We start from the raw sequence: 19,289 nt of genomic DNA on the forward strand, positions 1-19,289 counted from the left end.
TAGAACGTTGTCAAAACAGATTATCAGTAGTCAGATCAGCAGAACACAAGCTTATCACTATACCAGCAAACAGTGAAGTAATTGTTAAAGGATATATGGGCAGAATGATTGCTTATCAATCTACCGTATGCATGCTACACGCCACACATAACTCTATCGTACCAGATGATTTAAATATTGTACCAAGCGTGGTAACTTAAGATGATTTAGATAACTTATGACAACAACAAGAGACAAGATGTAATACCTGTGCATATCTCCAACATCACAACTAGAACCGTTACCATCACTCCAAGATCACTACTTTGCGAACTTCAACCCGTAGTTTTTCAAAGAGACAGTAGTTCATCTACATCAGAATTTGAGAATATCATGGATCAGATAACTTTACCGGAAGACACATTGGCATTCGATTATTTAGAAAAGGGGAAAATCGCTGATACAGAGGTTCAACGATATCTTTTCTAAAGATGATACCGATATAGGATATACATCAATGCTAAAACATCGGATTGAACTTACAATAGATACACCATTTAAGCAGAGACATAGACGAATTCTACCATGTATGCTTGAAGAAATCATCTTCAACAACTGCTATCAGCGGGAATCATTAGACGCTCTCACTCCCCTTGGTCGTCCAATGTTGTACTTGTTAGAAAAAAGGATGGAAAATTAAGAATGTGCGTAGATTATCGTCAACTGAATGATTCGTATGCTCTTTCACGCATTGAAGAAATACTAGATTCACTAGGAGGGAATACCTGCTTTACAGTTTTAGGTATGAAAAGTGGATATCACCAAGTAGACATCGCCGAAGAACACAAACAGCGTACAGCGTTCACTGTTGGACCGTTGGGATTCTTTGAATTCAACAGGCTACCCTTTGGACTTGACAATTCACTTGCTACCTATCAACGTTTGATGGAGGAATGCCTTGGCAATTTACATACAAGAATCTGTTTTATCTACTTGGATGATTTTCTGATTTTCTGTTGTACATTCGAAGAACATCTGGACAGATTAGAGAGAGTAATCCAACGTCTCAGAGAAGAAGGATTAAAACTATCTCCGAAGAAATGCAACTTCTTTCAGCGCAAAGTGAAATATATCGGACACATTGTATCAGCAGATGGAGTAGAACCGGATCCAGAAAAGATAGAAAAGTAGTCAACTGGCCAACACCATGGTTTCTTGGGTTATTACAGGAAGTTTATAGAGCTAGATTTCTCAAAGATCACACGCCCACTCACTGATCTCATGCCATCAACAGGAAGAAAAATAAGAGGAAAGAAAGATCAGAAGCAACCACATAAACCTTGGGTATGGAATTAAGAACAAGAAACAGCATTCCATCAACTAAAACAACATTTATCATCACCACCAATACTTACTTTTTCAGACTTCAACAAGCCTTTTGAGTTACATACCGATGCCTGTCAAAATGGAATAGGAGCAGTTTTGTACCAAGAAAACCACGGACTGAAGAAAGTAATATTATTGTAACAAAAGAATTAGATGTTACTATCCATTTAGTTGTAATTTGAGATATATATGGTTCCAGTTGTTTCTCTGCAGACTCTCAACAGAAGAACTACTTCTGTGAGAGCTGATACTGGGTCTTTACATTTTCGGGTGAAACTAGCTGTGAACAATGCCGATGATGATGTATGGCATTGCTGCCGATGTAAAGGCAGGCCGGGCGTTGTTGCCGATGTAGAGGCAGGCCGGGAACAACAACAGGAAAGAAAACCAAACTATAATATCAAGAAACTCGCTATTAATTTAATTAAGAAAACATTGAAATAAGTACAATATAATTTCAAAGTACAATGTTTGAATGTCAAAATAAATTGAAAACAATAATAAAATACTACAAACAATTCAAATTAAATATCAAATAATAACAATAATAATTACTGATAAATTCAACCTTTGAATTAAAATATTAGTTACTTATAAACTTTATTTATTCTTTTTCCAAAATAAAATTAAAAGAAAAATACTTTAAAATCTAAATTGTTTTCAAAATCAATTAAGAGACTCACCTAGAACATCAAGAAACTCGCTATTAATATTATAGCGGCTTGATCAGTTTATATACTAATTTCTGAATGTCCTAGTAACCCTTAACTGATTGCAACAAACAAAAGAATGTATGCTTTATGAGTTATAAATAAAGTTGCTGACGCAGGTTGACCGCTGTCTAACTTCTAAGACCTTGTGTTAAACTCTGCCAGACATACAACCGGAGGTCAGTCTGACATCAGCCGAAGTTGAATATTTGATATATTATAGGTTTCTGAATAAATGTAGTCAAAGAACTTGAAATTGGTTATATGAACTGAATTTATATTTAATTAAAGATTTCTTGCTGTTGTACAATACACTGTGTTGTTGTGCAATAATACACTGTGCTGTTGCGCAATACTTAGTAAATCTGTTGTCAGACTATAAACAAATAAAATCTTATAACACGGAAACGTAAAATCGAAAATTTATAAAAATCAAAAGGGAGCTTACATCAATAGATATAAACAATTTACCAAAGTTTTATAAAAAATGCTTTCAGCATTTTTGAGTTATTGTCTGAAAACTGGAAAATCCCCCTTTTTGTAATGAAAAAAAACCCCATAAATCGGAAACGTATAGTCTAAAATTTATAAAAATCAAAAGGGAGCTCATGTCGATAGGAATAAACAATTCACCAAAGTTTCTTGCAAATTGATGAAATTGTTTTTGAGTTATTGTCCGAAAACTGGAAAATCCCCCCTTTTTTAATGAATAAAACCCCAAAACTCGGATACGGTACATCTGAAATTTATAAAAAACGAAAGGGAGCTCATGTCAATAGATATAAACAATTCACAAAAGTTTCATGCAAATTGGCGAAATTGTTTTCGAGTTATTGTCCGAAAACTGAAAAATCCCCCCTTTTTTAATGAATAAAACCCCAAAACTCGGAAACGGTAATTCCATAATTGATAAAAAACGAAAGGGAGCTGCTCACATCAATAGATATAAACAATTTCCCAAAGTTTCATGCATATTGGTTAAAGCGTTTTTGAATTAATGTCCGACATGTTGACGACGGACGGACGAACAGACGGACAGACGGACGGACAACGGTATACCATAATACGTCCCGTAAACGGGCGTATAAAAATGGGTAAAAAGTGCCTTTTAACAGCAATAACTCCAATAATGAGTCAGCAGACGGTCATATTGACCTATTTGTAGATCTTGTCCTGCTTGTCATTATTTGTAGATCTTGTCCTGCCTATCATTATTTGTAGATCTTGTCCTGCTTATCATTTTTGCTTCTTATGTTTTCTCTCCCATCTTCTCGTCATTCAAAGCATGAACTCCTATACTGAGTGAACTGAACATTTTGGCCATGTTGCCTTGATAGTAGACCTTGTCCTGCTGATCATTTTTGCCATATAGTTACTCTCTATCTATACTGACAGACTTTAATAAAATGATTTGCTGAGCGCAGCTGGATACGACTGCAGAGGTCCAACCCTGAACAGTTGGGGCAAATATGGACACAATATTCGCGCTTGATACAGGTCTGAATTTGGATTGTATTTAAATATTTGACACATAATAGGTTTCTGACACCGAATAACTGTAGTAAAAGAACTTAGAACGGTTATATGATTTGAATTTATATTCAATTTTTTGCTTTTGTACAATACACTATGCTGTTGAGAAATTGACCCCCCCCCCTAAAAAAAAAAATTTACCCCCTTTTTTTTTTGCTTTTGTGAAATACACTATGCTGTTGCGTATTGACCCCCCCCCCCCCCCCAAAAAAAATAAATTGTTTTACCCCCTCCCCTTTTTTGGCAAAAAGAAATAATATTTGAAGAAATTTTTTTTTTAATTTCTAAAATCTGAAATGAAAAAAAAAATTGCCCCCACAACTTCTTTTTAACCCCCTTCCCCCCCTAAATTTTTTTTTCACCTCCCCCCCTTTTCCAAAAAAAAAATTCTTTTCCTCAAGATATGGTCATAATCTCATTTCAAATTTCCAATGGAGTTTGCAACCATAATTACCAGTTTAAATACATCATAAAAGTCTTAAAATAGAAACCCCCCCCCCCCCAAATTTTTTGAACCCACTTATGATTCATCACCCCCAAACTCAATCCCAGCCTTTCCTTTGTGATATGGTACCTTGCAGTACAATTTCAGAGAGATCCATACACTTGAACACAAGTTATTGTCTGGAAACTAGAAAAATGCTTGTATTTGGCCCCCTTTTGGCCCCAAATTCCTAAACGTTTAGGGCAATTACCATCAAACTCAAACCCAGCTTTCCCTTTGTGATATGGAACCTTGTAGTACAATTTCATAAAGATCCATACACTTACACACAAGTTATTGTCCTGTAACTAAAAAAATGTTTTTTTTTGCCCCTTTTTGGCCCCTAATTCCTAAAATTTTGAGGCAATTACCCCCAAAATCCATCCCAGCCTTCCCTTTGTGGTATGGTACCTTGCAGTACAATTTCAGAGAGATCAATACACTTGAACACAAGTTATTGTCTGGAAACTAGAAAAATGCTTATTTTTGGCCCCTTATTCCTAAACATTTTGAGCAATTACCCCCAAACTCAATTCCAGCTTTCCCTTTGTGATATTGAACCTTGTAGTACAATTTTATAAAGATCCATACACTTACACACAAGTTATTGTCATGAAACTAGAAAAATGCTTGTTTTTGCCTTTTTTTGGCCCCAAATTCCTAAAATTTTGAGGCAATTACCCCCTAAATCAATCCCAGCATTCCCTTTGTGATATGGAACCTTGTGGTACAATGTCAGAGAGATCCATACACTAACACACAAGTTATTGTCTGGAAGTTACAAAAATGCTTATTTTTGGCCACTTTTTGGCCCCTAATTCCTTAACTGTTGGTACCATAACCCCCAAAATCAATCCCCACCTTCCTTTTGTGGTATTGAACCCTATGGTAAAATTTCATAGAAATCCATTCACTTAAACTAAAGTTAAGAGTGCGAAAACCAATGTGTCTTCGGACGACGACGATGACGACGCCAACGTCATACCAATATACAACCGCAAAAATTTGTTGGGGCCGTATAAAAAGGCAACACCAGAATAATCTTTTTAAATCTCATTTTTAAATAAGCAATTCTTGTAAAATAAATGTATAAAAATAAATTTCATTCATTACTTCATTGTCTAAAAAAAGTTTGCAGTTCGAAAGTTGAATTTTTAATGTTTTTAATGTTCAAGTTGTGCGGTGCATTGAATGAAACCCTGGTTTTCCACTTATCAATGGATGTGTCACCGTTGAAGACATTGACTGCCTGTAACCAATACCTAAATGATTGTCAGAAAAGTCAACCAGTTCTGTTAAGTTCTGATTAGTACCTTCTGATTTGGCCTCTGTCCACCCATTACAATGGTTTAAACTTTAGGCCTTAAAATGTTTTTCTGCAGTCTTTTTTTTTGTCATTTCAGTATATGGTAAACATTTATGATGTGAATCTGTCTGCAATGGCATTTGACGACTTCATTAGCAGTTGACGTTGCGTCCGTAACCATGTCTCGTAAATGACATTGCGTAATCAAACTTTATTGATGTGGCGTTATTACAACCTATTGATCTGGTCATGGGTATTCATCTACATATCCCATCTGCCTGTACCCTTGTTGTTAGGACAGTAAGAAGAGTCTCTGACGTGAAATTGTCTAGCAACAGCACATTCACGTAATCCTGCCTGCAATACTTTTTAGTCCAATTCAGATTTTTCATTGCTCAGTCTTGGCAATATGGAAATAAAACATTGTTTTACTGATTTAAGTGTGTGTATAGATTTAAAGAATTGTTTCATGAAGAAAAAAATCTTTAAAAATTAGAGAACCTTTGTGAGCACGCTTACATACCCCATGCCCCCACATTGTCAGTAAGCAAACAAAATCTCTCTAGATTCTTAAGTTCAAAGACTCCTGTCAAAGTCAACTGATAATATTTTTTGTGGATTTGCACATCTACATAGTATGTACTTTTTATCTCTAAAGTTTCATGAAATTCTGTTGTGTAGTTTCAGAGGAGTTGCGATGACAAACTGTTACAATAGTATATTGAGGCTAATAAGTGCAAAGGGGCATAACTCCTAGAAAAAATTGAATCATAATTTCCTGTCCATATGCACGTCTACATAGTATGTCCTTATTATCTACAAAGTTTCATATAAGTCTCCTTTATATTAACATTCGACACCAGGCAACATTTTGTATATGCACAATATATGGTTATCAAGGTTATCTATATAAATCATGCACAGAAAATTGATTCAATGAAACATAATAGCATGAATTCCATAGTGAGCACTGTGAATGCACAGCAGTGTGATTGAGACAAAAGGATGAAATTATACGCCTCTGTTACCTCTATATTGTTGATTATTGGTTGTTAATTCTTCCATTTTCTGCAAAACTGCAAACTTCTGACCATGCCGACTGATTTAATTCTATTTATTATAATTCAAGGTACCTTTAATACTTAAGAACTGTCTTACATGTTTTCTTGGTTTTAGGGGTTTTATGCACATCACTTCAGTTTTGTGGGTGAGATTTAAACCAACTAAGATTGTACTAAAGAAATACTTTAAGATGTTTTATGTAGTAAACTACTTGGGTAAAAAGGGAGGGGTTTCCTTAACTTAATTTTTAACTTAAGTTTTTACTTAAAGGAAAAGTAAATAAGTATTTTCATGAATAAGGTATAACTAAATCAAAATCAATATTCTTTAATTATAAAAAAAACATAGCTTCATACTAAATTAAAATGTCCACTATAAAATCTTCAATACTGGGAAAGCTTTGTGCAGGCTGTAGTCAAAATCTGGTGCAATCTACAAACAGAATACACATTCTTTAAATGACATTATTAACTTTTAACTATTGTACTTGACTGACACGCTCTGCTGGATTTTAGTTCACAAGGTAACAGCCGGCAGGAAGACATGGACACATTATACCGACTCTTAGCTGACTAATCCCCACTCTTACTCCTAATTACTGTGTGATTATCGGAGAAGCAGAAAATACCAATTTTAAATCTTTTGTTTGACCAAGCTGGTGTTCCCGCACTCAAGGTAAGCATGCTACCACCCATCACCAAGGTAGTGCTGTTCAAGATTAAGATTTTACTATAGGTATCTCATATTTCATTTTATTACCTATCCATGAAAATGAGGTTAAGGTCCAAATAACCCTAACAAAGGGACATGTACACATTACAATCTTTCCATACACCACATATAGTTGACCTATTGCTTACAGTATCTGAGACATGGACCTTTCTAAGTAAAATTATCTTTGATCTCACAGCAATGATAAAATTGTCACAATAAGATGAACTCTGCCAGATAGACATAGACAACAATATGGTATGGGTTTTTCTCATTGTTGAAGGCCGTATGGTTGCCTGTAATTGTTTTCATCCACTTCATTTGAACTTGGGTGGATAGTTGTCTCATTGGCAATCATACCACATCTCCTTGTTTTTATATATGTACACCATGCAGTCATTCCATTAAACAAAATTATTTGACCTTCTGCTTAAAGTATCTGATAAATGAACCTTACATCAAAAACTAAATGTTGACTAATGAACCATGAAAATGAAGTCAAGGTCAGATGAACCCTGGCAGACAGACATATACACCTTACCATAATTCCATACACCAAATATAGTTGACCTTTTGCTTGCAGTATCTGAAAAACAGACCTTAGAAACGAAAACCAAACGTTGACCAATAAACCATGATAATGAGGTCAAGGTCAGTTGAAGTCAGCCAGACACACATGTACACCTAACAATCATGTTGTTTGTGCACATGTATAACTGGTTTAACTCCACCCGTTTTGTGTCTGTACCAAGGCAGGCTATCTCGACCATGTGCTGTTTGTGCAAATGTATGTCTGGTTTAACCCCACCCCATTTTGTATCTGGACCATGTGTTGTTTGTGCACATGTTTAATTGGTTTAACCCAACCCCTTTTTGTGTCTGTACCAAGGCAGGCTATCTGGACCATGTGTTGCTTGTGCACATGTATAACTGGTTTAACCCCACCCCTTTTTGTGTCTGTACCAAGGCAGGCTTTCTGGACCATGTGTTGTTTGTGCACATGTATAAATGGTTTAACCCCACCTCATTTTGTATCTGACCAAGGCAGGCTATCTGGACCATGTGTTGTTTGTGCACATGTATAACTGGTTTAACCCCGCCCTTTTTGTGTCTGTACCAAGGCAGGCTATCTGGACCATGTGCTGTTTGTGCAGATGTATATCTGGTTTAACCCCACCCAATTTTGTATCTGGACCATGTGTTGTTTGTGCACATGTTTAATTGGTTTAACCCCACCCCTTTTTGTGTCTGTACCAAGGCAGGCTTTCTGGACCATGTGTTGTTTGTGCACATGTATAATTGGTTTAACCCCACCCCTTTTTGTGTCTGTACCAAGGCAGGCTTTCTGGACCATGTGTTGTTTGTGCACATGTATAACTGGTTTAACCCACCCCTTTTTGTGTCTGTACCAAGGCAGGCTTTCTGGACCATGTGTTGTTTGTGCACATGTATAATTGGTTTAGCCCCACCTCATTTTGTATCTGGCCAAGGCAGGCTATCTCAAACATTTGTTGTTTGTGCACATGTATAACTGGTTTAACCCCTTTTTGTGTCTGTACCAAGGCAGGCTATCTGGACCATGTGTTGTTTGTGCACATGTATAACTGGTTTAACCCCACCCCTTTTTGTGTCTGTACCAAGGCAGGCTATCTGGACCATGTGTTGTTTGTGCACATGTATAACAGAGTTTTTGGTTAATGATATCCTTCTTACACATTTTGGGGATAAATACTAGAATAAAATAAATATCTGTCAAAAGTGCAGTTTTGGGCTATCTTCAGTCGTTTATAATTTGGTGATCTGTTTACAAACATAAGTCATACTATTGTTAGAGCCTTAACTATTTCCTTTATCATGTTTCTAATTTCCTTTGATTTTATTTGCATAAAGATACAATAGTCAATAACACACCTTTGAATCTTTTTTGTGACCTCCCATCAATAATTTCATAACTACAAAATTGGTTTTGGAAATCTTTGTTAGAGTCTGTATCTGAAAAAAAAAAAAATTATATAAAATTAATTAACACTGTAACATCTTTTTTCAAGCAAAAAGTCTGAAGCTTCATTACTTTTCTATTGTAGAGGTTTTTTGTACTGGTCATTTTTCTAAATTAACATAAGTATTAACATTAACAGTGGTTGTTGTTTGTTGCTGTATATCATATTTTTGTTTGTTTATTGTTTTGTACATAAATCAAGCCCCTAATTTTCTTGTTTGAATTGTTTTAGTCTTGTCATTTCAGGCTTTTTTTTTAAAGCTTACTATGCGATATATATGAGTTTTGCTCATTAAGACCATACTGTGACCTATAGTTGTTAACTTCTAAGTCATTTGGTATATGGTGGAGAGTTGTCCTATTGGCAATCATACCACATTCTTCTTATTTTTGTAATAGTCTATTACTATGCATGGTGATGAAGTATGTCATAAAGTCAGTCTTGGTCTCAAACACAACAATATAGTTCATAAACAAGGTTCACTTCAGATTTTACTGACTTATTCTGGAAGATTTCATTGTGTGGTAGAGTCGGATTTAATATATTTTTAATTGTAAATTTGTTTGCATTGATTACATTTATTGGAATATTTATTGATATTATTAGTTACAAATTGAATGGTATTTAGTTTGTCCAGTCTTGATACTGACCAGTTTATCTGTTTTTCTATGTTACCTTGATTTCTATATTTAGAATCTTTTAATTAAGGCTATATTTCTTTACGGATAGTGATTTTGGTCACATGTTCTTTTTAGAGGGAAATTTCTATTGTTTAGGAACTCTCATTTCAATTTACTCACTGAGCAGTCATATTTCTAAATTCTAGATAGATTGTTAAATTATCTTTGATATATATTGCTGTAGTTATTGCTGAATCTTTGGGAATCTTTATAGTTACTTTACAGGTCAGTTGTATATACTTTTCTCACATTATTTTAATAGTCTTAGAGTTTTTAACAGAGTATTGAATGGAGAAATGAATCTATAGTGTGAATCAGATCTTTCTGAACGATAAATACATTTGAAGAACCATTAAATGAGGTAAAGCCCTAATAGCTTGATAAATAATTAAAATATCAAATAATCTTAAATAATAGATTATAATGGAGTGACATGATATAAAACAGAAAGCAAGAGATTTCTTGTGTATAAATATAAAGAAGTAATTAAATGGTTAAATATTCATTTTAAAACCTTTGTTATTTTTAGTATCTAAGGGAACAGATTTTTGTATGTTTAGTATGTGTTCATATTATCTGCAGGTTAATATTTGATGATGTAACCATATGATGCAATTGATACATATACACATATAGTCTTGTGACCTTCAAACTAGCACTTGAGGTAGGCAAATAGTTGTATTATGTAGTTTTATAATTTAGTTAATAATTGGCTTATTTTGCTTACTATATTTAGTTGCTGCATGTAGATATTTTATGTTTTACTGTTTTGCTTCATTTACTAATATTAATGAATTCATGTACAAGAAGATTTTTACAAGGGAACAGAATATTTATCGCAATTAAGTTTATGATATTCATAAACTACATGTTAGACACAAGTTTAAGTTGAGTCTGTGAGACAGAAAATATTGATGTAAACGAGAATGACAATATTATTTTACTTAAATGTTATACGTGCAATTGTACTTGTTCATAGACATGTCAGAGTTATCTTTCTTTGCACTAGTATTTATAGTATTTTATGATTATAATTCCAATCAGGTGTTTGTTATACACATGCCTATTTTCACCTGGTTTCATTGTGTTATAAAAAAATCTCTCTGCTTATATCCTAAATTGTGTGTTCTTAGGTCAAAAGGTAGAGTCTCAAATTTCTTTGATTCTATTTTTATGTTGATAGAAAATTTACTGTTATCAAATGAAACATTATAAGATATATACCTCTTCAGATGGATTTGAAAGACTTTCAAAGTAGGATTTAGCTTTGAAGAAACAGTTACAGGAGGCACTGTATAGACTAGAAACAGACGAGTCTGAGTCATACCTGCCAATGTCTGACATCTCCTAAAAATATACAAACAAAAATAGTAAACTAGAAACAGATGAGTCTGAGATATACCTGCCAATGTCTGACATCTAAAAAAAAAAAAAAAAAAAAATTAAACTAGAAAGAGACAAGTCTGGGCCATACCTGCCAATATCTGACATCTCCTAATTAGAGACCCTAAAGAGCCTGTGTTGCTCACCTAGGTTTATGTGCATGACAAAAAACCTCTATTTTGTTGATCTTGTATTGCTGATCATTTTTTGTGTTTACAGTTTCTCTCTTATCTTCTTTAGTTTTTGCCCAAAATACAAAATTGGGTAAAAATTAATGCCATTTAAGAGCAATCACTCCTATAAATAGTCTACTAACAATTCCGGCAAAATTTGTCCGAACCTCGTTATGTCAAAATCGAAGGTACCGGACAAAAGTAATCGACTTATCCGAGGTTCAACTGATCCGAGGTCGAGTGTATCTTCATAAATTTGAAATGAATGAAATACTATATGAGATTTGTTTAAACTAGATATTTTGAACAGTGTGCCTTTTTTGATATGACACTTTATGAGAGTGTATTCAATCTCCATATTTTTTGTTCCCTCATAATAATTAATAAAATGCTCCGCAGGGCGAAGCTTGATACGACGGCAGAGGTCGAACCCTGAACAGTTGGGGCAAGTATGGACACAACATTCAAGCTTGATACAGCTTTGCATTTGGATTGTGATTAAATATTTGACACAGCATAGGTTTCTGACACAGAATGAATGTGGTCTAAGAACTTAAAAATTTTAAATTGGACATTCACCTATTATGGTCCAATATCCAAAATCTAAATACATGGTTAGATTCAGCATATCAAAGAACCCCAAGAATTCAATTTTTGATGAAATCAAACAAAGTTTAATTTTGGACCCTTTTGACCTCAATGTTGACAAAGTTGATAACGGGGCCCAAAAATCAAAAATCTAAATACATGGTTAGATTCAGCATATCAAAGAACCCCATATATTCAATTTTTGTTGAAATCAAACAAAGTTTAATTTTGGACCCCGATTTGGACCAACTTGAAAACTGGGCCCATAATCAAAAATCTAAATACATGTTTAGATTCAGCATATCAAAGAACCCTAGAATTCAATTTTTGTTAAAATCAAACTAAGTTTAATTTTGGACCCTTTGGACCTTAATGTAGACCAATTTGAAAACGGAAAATCAAAAATCTAAATACATGGTTAGATTCAGCATATCAAAGAACCCCATATATTCAATTTTTGTTGAAATCAAACAAAGTTTAATTTTGGACTCCGATTTGGACCAACTTGAAAACTGGGCCCATAATAAAAAATCTAAATACATGTTTAGATTCAGCATATCAAAGAACCCTAAGAATTCAATTTTTGTTAAAATCAAACTAAGTTTAATCTTGGACCCTTTGGACCTTTATGTAGACCAATTTGAAAACGGAACCAAAAATTAAGAATCTAAATACATGGTTAGATTCGGCATATCAAAGAACCCCAATAATTCAATTTTTGATGAAATCAAACAAAGTTTAATTTTGGACCCTTTGGACCTCAATGTGGACCAATTTAAAAACGGGGCCCAAAATCCAAAAACTAAATACACGGTTAGATTCAGCATATTAAAGAACCCCAAGAATTCAAGAATAAAACCCCATTGAAATTGGTCAAGAAATAAGCAATTTATACGAAGTATCTTCTTTTGCACAATACTGTGCAATTAAATATTTCTTGCTATTGCGCAATACTGTACAATTGACAATTTCTTGCTATTGCTCAATATTGTGCTATTGGATATTTCTTGCTATTGCGCAATACTGTGCAATTGAAGATTTCTTGCTATTGCGCAATACTGTGCAATTGAAGATTTCTTGCTATTGTGCAATACTGTGCAATTGAAAATTTCTTGCTATTGCACAATACTTATTATATAATAATTTACACATCCTGTTTGGTGTGTATCTCCTACCATATCATTATTATTTGCTTTTAAATATAAATCAGAAATAACCAACTTAAAATGGAAAATTTTAAAAGAAAAAAAAAAGGAAAAAAAAAAAAAATCCCCCCCCAAATTTTTTGAACCCCCTTATGATTCATCACCCCCAAACTCAATCCCAGCCTTCCCTTTGTGGAATGGTACCTTGCAGTACAATTTCGGAGAGATCCATACACTTGAACACAAGTTATTGTCTGGAAACTAGAAAAATGTGTTTTTTGGCCCCTTTTGGCCCCAAATTCCTAAACGTTTAGGGCAATTACCCCCAAACTCAAACCCAGCTTTCCCTTTGTGATATGGAACCTTGTAGTACAATTCAGAAAGATCCATACACTTACACACAAATTATTGTCCTGAAACTAGAAAAATGCTTGTTTTTTGCCCCTTTTTGGCCCCTAATTCCTAAAATATTGAGGCAATTACCCCCATCATCAATCCCAGCCTTCCCTTTGTGGTATGGTACCTTGCAGTACAATTTCAGAGAGATCCATACACCTGAACACAAGTTATTGTCTGGAAACTAGAAAAATGCTTATTTTTGGCCCCTTTTTGGCCCCCAATTCCTAAAAGTTTCAGCAATTACCCCCAAACTCAATTCCAGCTTTCCCTTTGTGATATGGAACCTTGTAGTACAATTTCAGAAAGATCCATACACTTACACACAAGTCATTGTCATGAAACTAGAAAAATGCTTGTTTTTTTACCCTTTATTGGCCCCTAATTCCTAAAATGATGAGGCAATTACCCCAAAAATCAATCCCAGCATTCCTTTTGTGATATGGAACCTTGTGGTACAATGTCAGAGAGATCCATACACTAACACACAAGTTATGTCTGGAAGTTACAAAAATGCTTATTTTTGGCCCCTAATTCCTTTACTGTTGGTACCATAACCCCCAAAATCAATCCCAACCTTCCTTTTGTGGTATTGAACCTTGTGGTAAAATTTCATAGAGATCCATTCACTTAAACTAAAGTTAGAGTGCGAAAACCAATGTGTCTTCGGACGACGCCAGACGATGACGACGACAACGACGACGACGACGCCAACGTCATACCATTATACGACCACAAATTTTTTTTGCGGTCGTATAAAAACACAAGGACAGATACAAAACATTCACAAATAAAATCAATACACAAATATTTACAAAGTTTAGTCACTATAAATTATGAAATCACTCGTGGAATGAAACAAGTTCAGAAAGATATCTGATGATCAAGGGTCGTCTGCTTTTCATTCAATTATTATAAATTAATCATAATTGTCTTAATCCTTTTATCTATTGTAATTAATGAATTTTTATTCAAACGATTCAGTTAAACTTGGCTTGGGTCATTTAAATTCGTTTCATTTTTATGTTAGATGAAATTTGTTCAACACACTAAAGTTCCACTTGGACGATCAACAAATGTGTTAATTACCGGTCACTATAAACATGTCATTTTAACTGTTATATAAACAAGTATGTTTACACAGCTTTAACCTCTTTTGAAAATGATTAGGATGCATAAGAAATACATCCGATTTGAATTGTTATAACTAAGTCTGCATCTTTAGAAATTTCTTACTTTCGAACTTCAAGACATCGGGGTCAATTTACATTAATTTTACATCGATGGGACTATAAAGTTTACTAGACTTAACCGAGTATTCAAATCAACTTCTTATTAGAGGCAAATATGCATTGATCAAACGGGAATTTTACTGGGACCAAGAAATTACTTCGACTTATCCAAGTTTTCGACACAACTGAGTTCGACACAACAAGGTTTCGACTGTATTTGAATATCTTGTCTTGCTGATAATTTTTGCTGATTTTAAGTTTCTTTCTATCTATAATAGTTTTGCAGATATTAGACAAAAACGCAAAAATTGGTAAAATCATCATTAAAGGGTAACAACTCCATTAAGGGGTCTACAGACAATTTCAATCATGCGACCTATTTGAATATCTTGTCTTGCTAATCATCCTTCAAGGGCAGATGACAATTTTAGCCATGTTGACTTTTATTGTGCTTAACCTCTTTGCTATTTACAATTTCTCTCTATCTATAATGATTTCTGCAAAACATAAAAAAATGGATAAAAACCATTTTTCATAGGCAATAACTCCTAAAAGTCATTGACAATTTTGGATTTAGTTGACTTGTTTGTAGTTCTTATTTTGCTAAAGACTTTTGCTTTCTCAATTTCTGTTTATCTATTATAGTATCTGCAAAAAAATGAGTTAAGTTAGTCTTTCAAGGGCCATAACTTCTATAAAGGCTAAATTGACAATTCATTCATGATAACTTATTTGTAGATCTTATTTTGCTGAACACTTTTGCTTTTTACAGTTTCTCTATATCTATTATAGTTTTGCAAAAAATCAGTAAATTAAGTCTCTCAAGGGCAAAAACTCCTATACATTGCCAAATGACAATTTGTCCATGTTGACTTGTTTGATGATGTAACTCTTCTGGTCATACTTAATTACTGTTAAAAAATCTCTGTATCGGTCATATTTTTCAAGATAAAAACAAAAAAAAAACACAATAAAAAAAAACCCTGGTAAACTGCTTTTTAAAAACAAAAGTGAAGTTTCTGATTGTATGTTTTTGCATTAATAAAGAGGGCAGATGTTAAACCACTGATGTTACACACTTGGAAAAATGCACTGTCAATATTACAGTTAACGTCAGACATAGAATCATACCATATACTGATAAGAATGTATACAAGTGTTGACATAGAAATATACCATTTACTGATTAGAATGTATACAAGTGTTGACACAGAAACATACCATTTACTGATTAGAATGTATACAAGTGTTGACATAGAAATATACCATTTACTGATTAAAATGTATACAAGTGTGGACACAAAAACACACCATTTACTGATTAGAATGTATACAAGTGTAGACACATATACATACCATTTACTGATTAAAATGTATACAAGTGTAGACACATATACATACCATTTACTGATTAAAATGTATACAAGTGTTGACACAGAAATATACCATTTACTGATTAGAAAGTATACAAGTGTTGACACAGAAATATACCATTTACTGATTAGAAAGTATAAAAGTGTTGACACAGAAATATACCATTTACTGATTAAAATGTATACAAGTGTTGACACAGAAATATACCATTTACTGATTAAAATGTATACAAGTGTAGACACATATACATACCATGTACTTCATGATTATAATATATACAGGTCTGAACACAGATACATACACTATAATAATTAAAATGTATACAAGTGTGGACACAGAAACATACCTAGTACTGCATGATTATAATATGTACAGGTCTGAACACAGATACATACACTATACTGATTAAAATGTATACAAGTATGTTCACATATACATACCATGTACTGCATGACTATAATATATACAAGTCTGAACACAGATACACATCCTATACTGATTATAATATATACAAGTGTGGACACAGATACATACCCTATACCAATTTTAATATATACAGGTCTGAACAAAGATACATGTCCTATACTGATTATAATATATACAAGTGTGGACACAGAAACATACCCGATACTGCATGATTATAATATATACAGGAACACAGATACATACCCTATACTGATTATAATGTATATAAGGCGGTGTTGAGACAGACAGATACATACCCTATACTGATTATAATGTATATAAGGAGGTGTTGAGACAGTTGTAAATGGTTGAAATCTATGGGAGTATCTAACTTCTTCACTGTCAAACTCAAAGTTTGGTTGAACTAATTTTCCATCTTGTCTGAAACCTAGAACAGCCTGAAAATAAACAATCTTTTATTCATAAGTTCATACATATACATGTTCTTATTTTCCTTATTTGATGCCAAACATGAAGCAGCCTGTTATATGTGCAGGGTTTCTGCTAGCGGTCACCATTTTTCGCTAATTGTGGTGATTAAAATTCATTATTGGTGAAAGAAATATGAAGGTTCTACTTTGTCCCTCTTGTTAATTTTTTCAAGTTTCTCTGACTTTTTCCCTAACCAGATAATACTCGGATTTTCACCTTGAACTCACAAGCTTTACAATTTTGACAAAATTAATCAATAATCAGCTGATTGCATTTGATAGAAACAATGGACTTATAAATAAAGGAGCTAACTGTATGGTTTAATGAAGATGTGTGGTTAAATGGCTTCACATGTCACCTGAAGAGTTGTTTTTACAACTTTGATTGAATTAATTGTTTTGAAGTGGGTACCCACAAACGTTTCATCGGCACACATGTTTGGAGCATAGTTTTAGGTCTCAACCTTTACTTTTAATGATGGTCGACAAAATAAAACTTGTTTTGAAGAAAATGTTCATAAGTAAGAATAAACTGTTGACATAGAGATATGTCTCGCATGTCAGCATAAAATTGAGAAAATGACAATTTAATGGACACAACATCGCTAATTAATTCAAAGTCGCTAGACCAACTAGTGGGTAGGGCCTCGAAATGGTTGACAAACTGAGATGTACAGACAGCAATGTAACTTTATAGAAAATATTGTCTATTGTAAGTAGTTCCTATCAAACTAACTTAATCAGAAAACTTCACATTGTAATTGTAAATTGTTAATTGATTGAAAGTAAGTGGACCTTGACCTAGGGGGCAGGGCCTTGAATTAGTATTCAAACTTATATGTACTGATAGTAATGCAACTTTATAGAAAATATCATTGATCTATCGCTAGTAGTTCATATCAAACTAACTTAAGCAGAAAACTTATCATTGATTATTGCTAATTAATTGAAAGTCACTGAACCATGGCTTAGGGGTAGGGCCTCAAAATAGTCATCAAACTTGTAAGTACTGATAGCAATGCAACTTCACATAAAATATCATTGATCTATCACAAGTAGTTCATATCAAACTAAATTAAGCAGAAAACTTAACATTGAAAATGGCTAATTACACAACAGCCCTTGTGGATTTTGCTTTTTCCAACTGCTCACAGTGAACAGCCGACCTGTGCCCACTCTAGCTATATTCTCTTTTTTTTGTAAAAGTATTGATTACAAATGCTTATCTGCTTTTTTCAATTGATTGTACTTGCAAGTCTTGATTCTACAAAAGAAATTGCATGCCCACTCCTATGGGTGGGCAGAGTGGACAAGCTAGAAATTTTGCCCACCCGGTGCCCACTCTCACTGTGGGCGGGTGGACAAAGCAAAAACCACCTGAGCTGTAGTGCAATTCAAAGTCACTGGACCATGGCCTAGGGGGCTGGGCCTCAAAATTGTCTTCAAACTGATATGTACTGATAGTAGTGCTTCTGCATACAAAATATCAATCATCTATCACAAGTAGTTCCTATCATATTAACTTAAGCAGAAAACTTAACAATTGTTGACGCCGTCATAGCAGCCGTTGCTGCAGCCGTCACCATAGTTGCAGGCGTCACCGTTGCTGCAGCCTTCACCATTGCAGGAAAAGCAATCCCTATGTCTCGCTTTCCATGACTTTCGTCGCAGACACGACACAAATCTCTGACTTTAGTCTATGTCCTTCAACAAGACAGGAAGAATTCGATAAACTTATTGAAGATGAATCTCGTGCTCCCAGAAGTCAAATATGATGATTTCATGCATGATTAATATTGCAATTTAAAGTACATTGAAAATCAAAAATGTTCATTATTACCGAATGTTTATTTGTTACAATGTAGATTATTAAATAGATATGTAGAACTATAATAAATGAGACAACAATGCTGCAAACTGAATTTTTTTTGTTAGCAAGGAGACAAATTTCAAAAAAATAAAAAATGTTTATGTTAGTTGGCGAAAAAAATATTGCTTTGGCGAAAGAGGTGACGAAAAAGAAAATGAATCCAGGAGAAACCCTGTACATGTGTGATTTGTGAATGCCATATATCAATAATTTAATTTTGGATGTAACGCGTCTTCTGATTGGCTGACGTTGTTTTGTTTATCAGCTCATAGACATAATTTTGTCATGTGACCGTGACGTCATCAACGTTTTTTCAAGGTTTACTCCGGTTTGAAATAAAATTTAGAATTAAATTATAAGAAATGACTGTAATATTTTTTC

At 33.8% G+C, this 19,289-nt stretch overlaps 1 protein-coding gene across 3 annotated transcripts in view; it reads right to left on the reverse strand.

The window, feature by feature from the left end:
* Positions 1 to 6,771: 6,771 nt before the first annotated feature.
* Positions 6,772 to 19,289, reverse strand: part of LOC127733902 (N-alpha-acetyltransferase 35, NatC auxiliary subunit-like) — a 60,981-nt gene continuing 48,463 nt past the window's right edge. For all 3 annotated transcript variants that reach the window (XM_052243349.1, XM_052243351.1, XM_052243350.1), the window contains exons 16-19: positions 16,865 to 17,005; positions 11,076 to 11,198; positions 9,083 to 9,163; positions 6,772 to 6,892 (exon numbers count right to left, since the gene is read on the reverse strand). In XM_052243349.1, the coding sequence (XP_052099309.1) occupies positions 6,833 to 6,892; positions 9,083 to 9,163; positions 11,076 to 11,198; positions 16,865 to 17,005 (405 nt within the window). In that variant the 3' untranslated portion in view covers positions 6,772 to 6,832. The remainder of the gene's footprint in view (positions 6,893 to 9,082; positions 9,164 to 11,075; positions 11,199 to 16,864; positions 17,006 to 19,289) is intronic.

Source organism: Mytilus californianus, unplaced genomic scaffold, assembly GCF_021869535.1.
Source record: "Mytilus californianus isolate M0D057914Y unplaced genomic scaffold, xbMytCali1.0.p SCAF_3, whole genome shotgun sequence".
In the NCBI taxonomy this organism is placed as follows: Eukaryota; Metazoa; Mollusca; class Bivalvia; order Mytilida; family Mytilidae; genus Mytilus; species Mytilus californianus.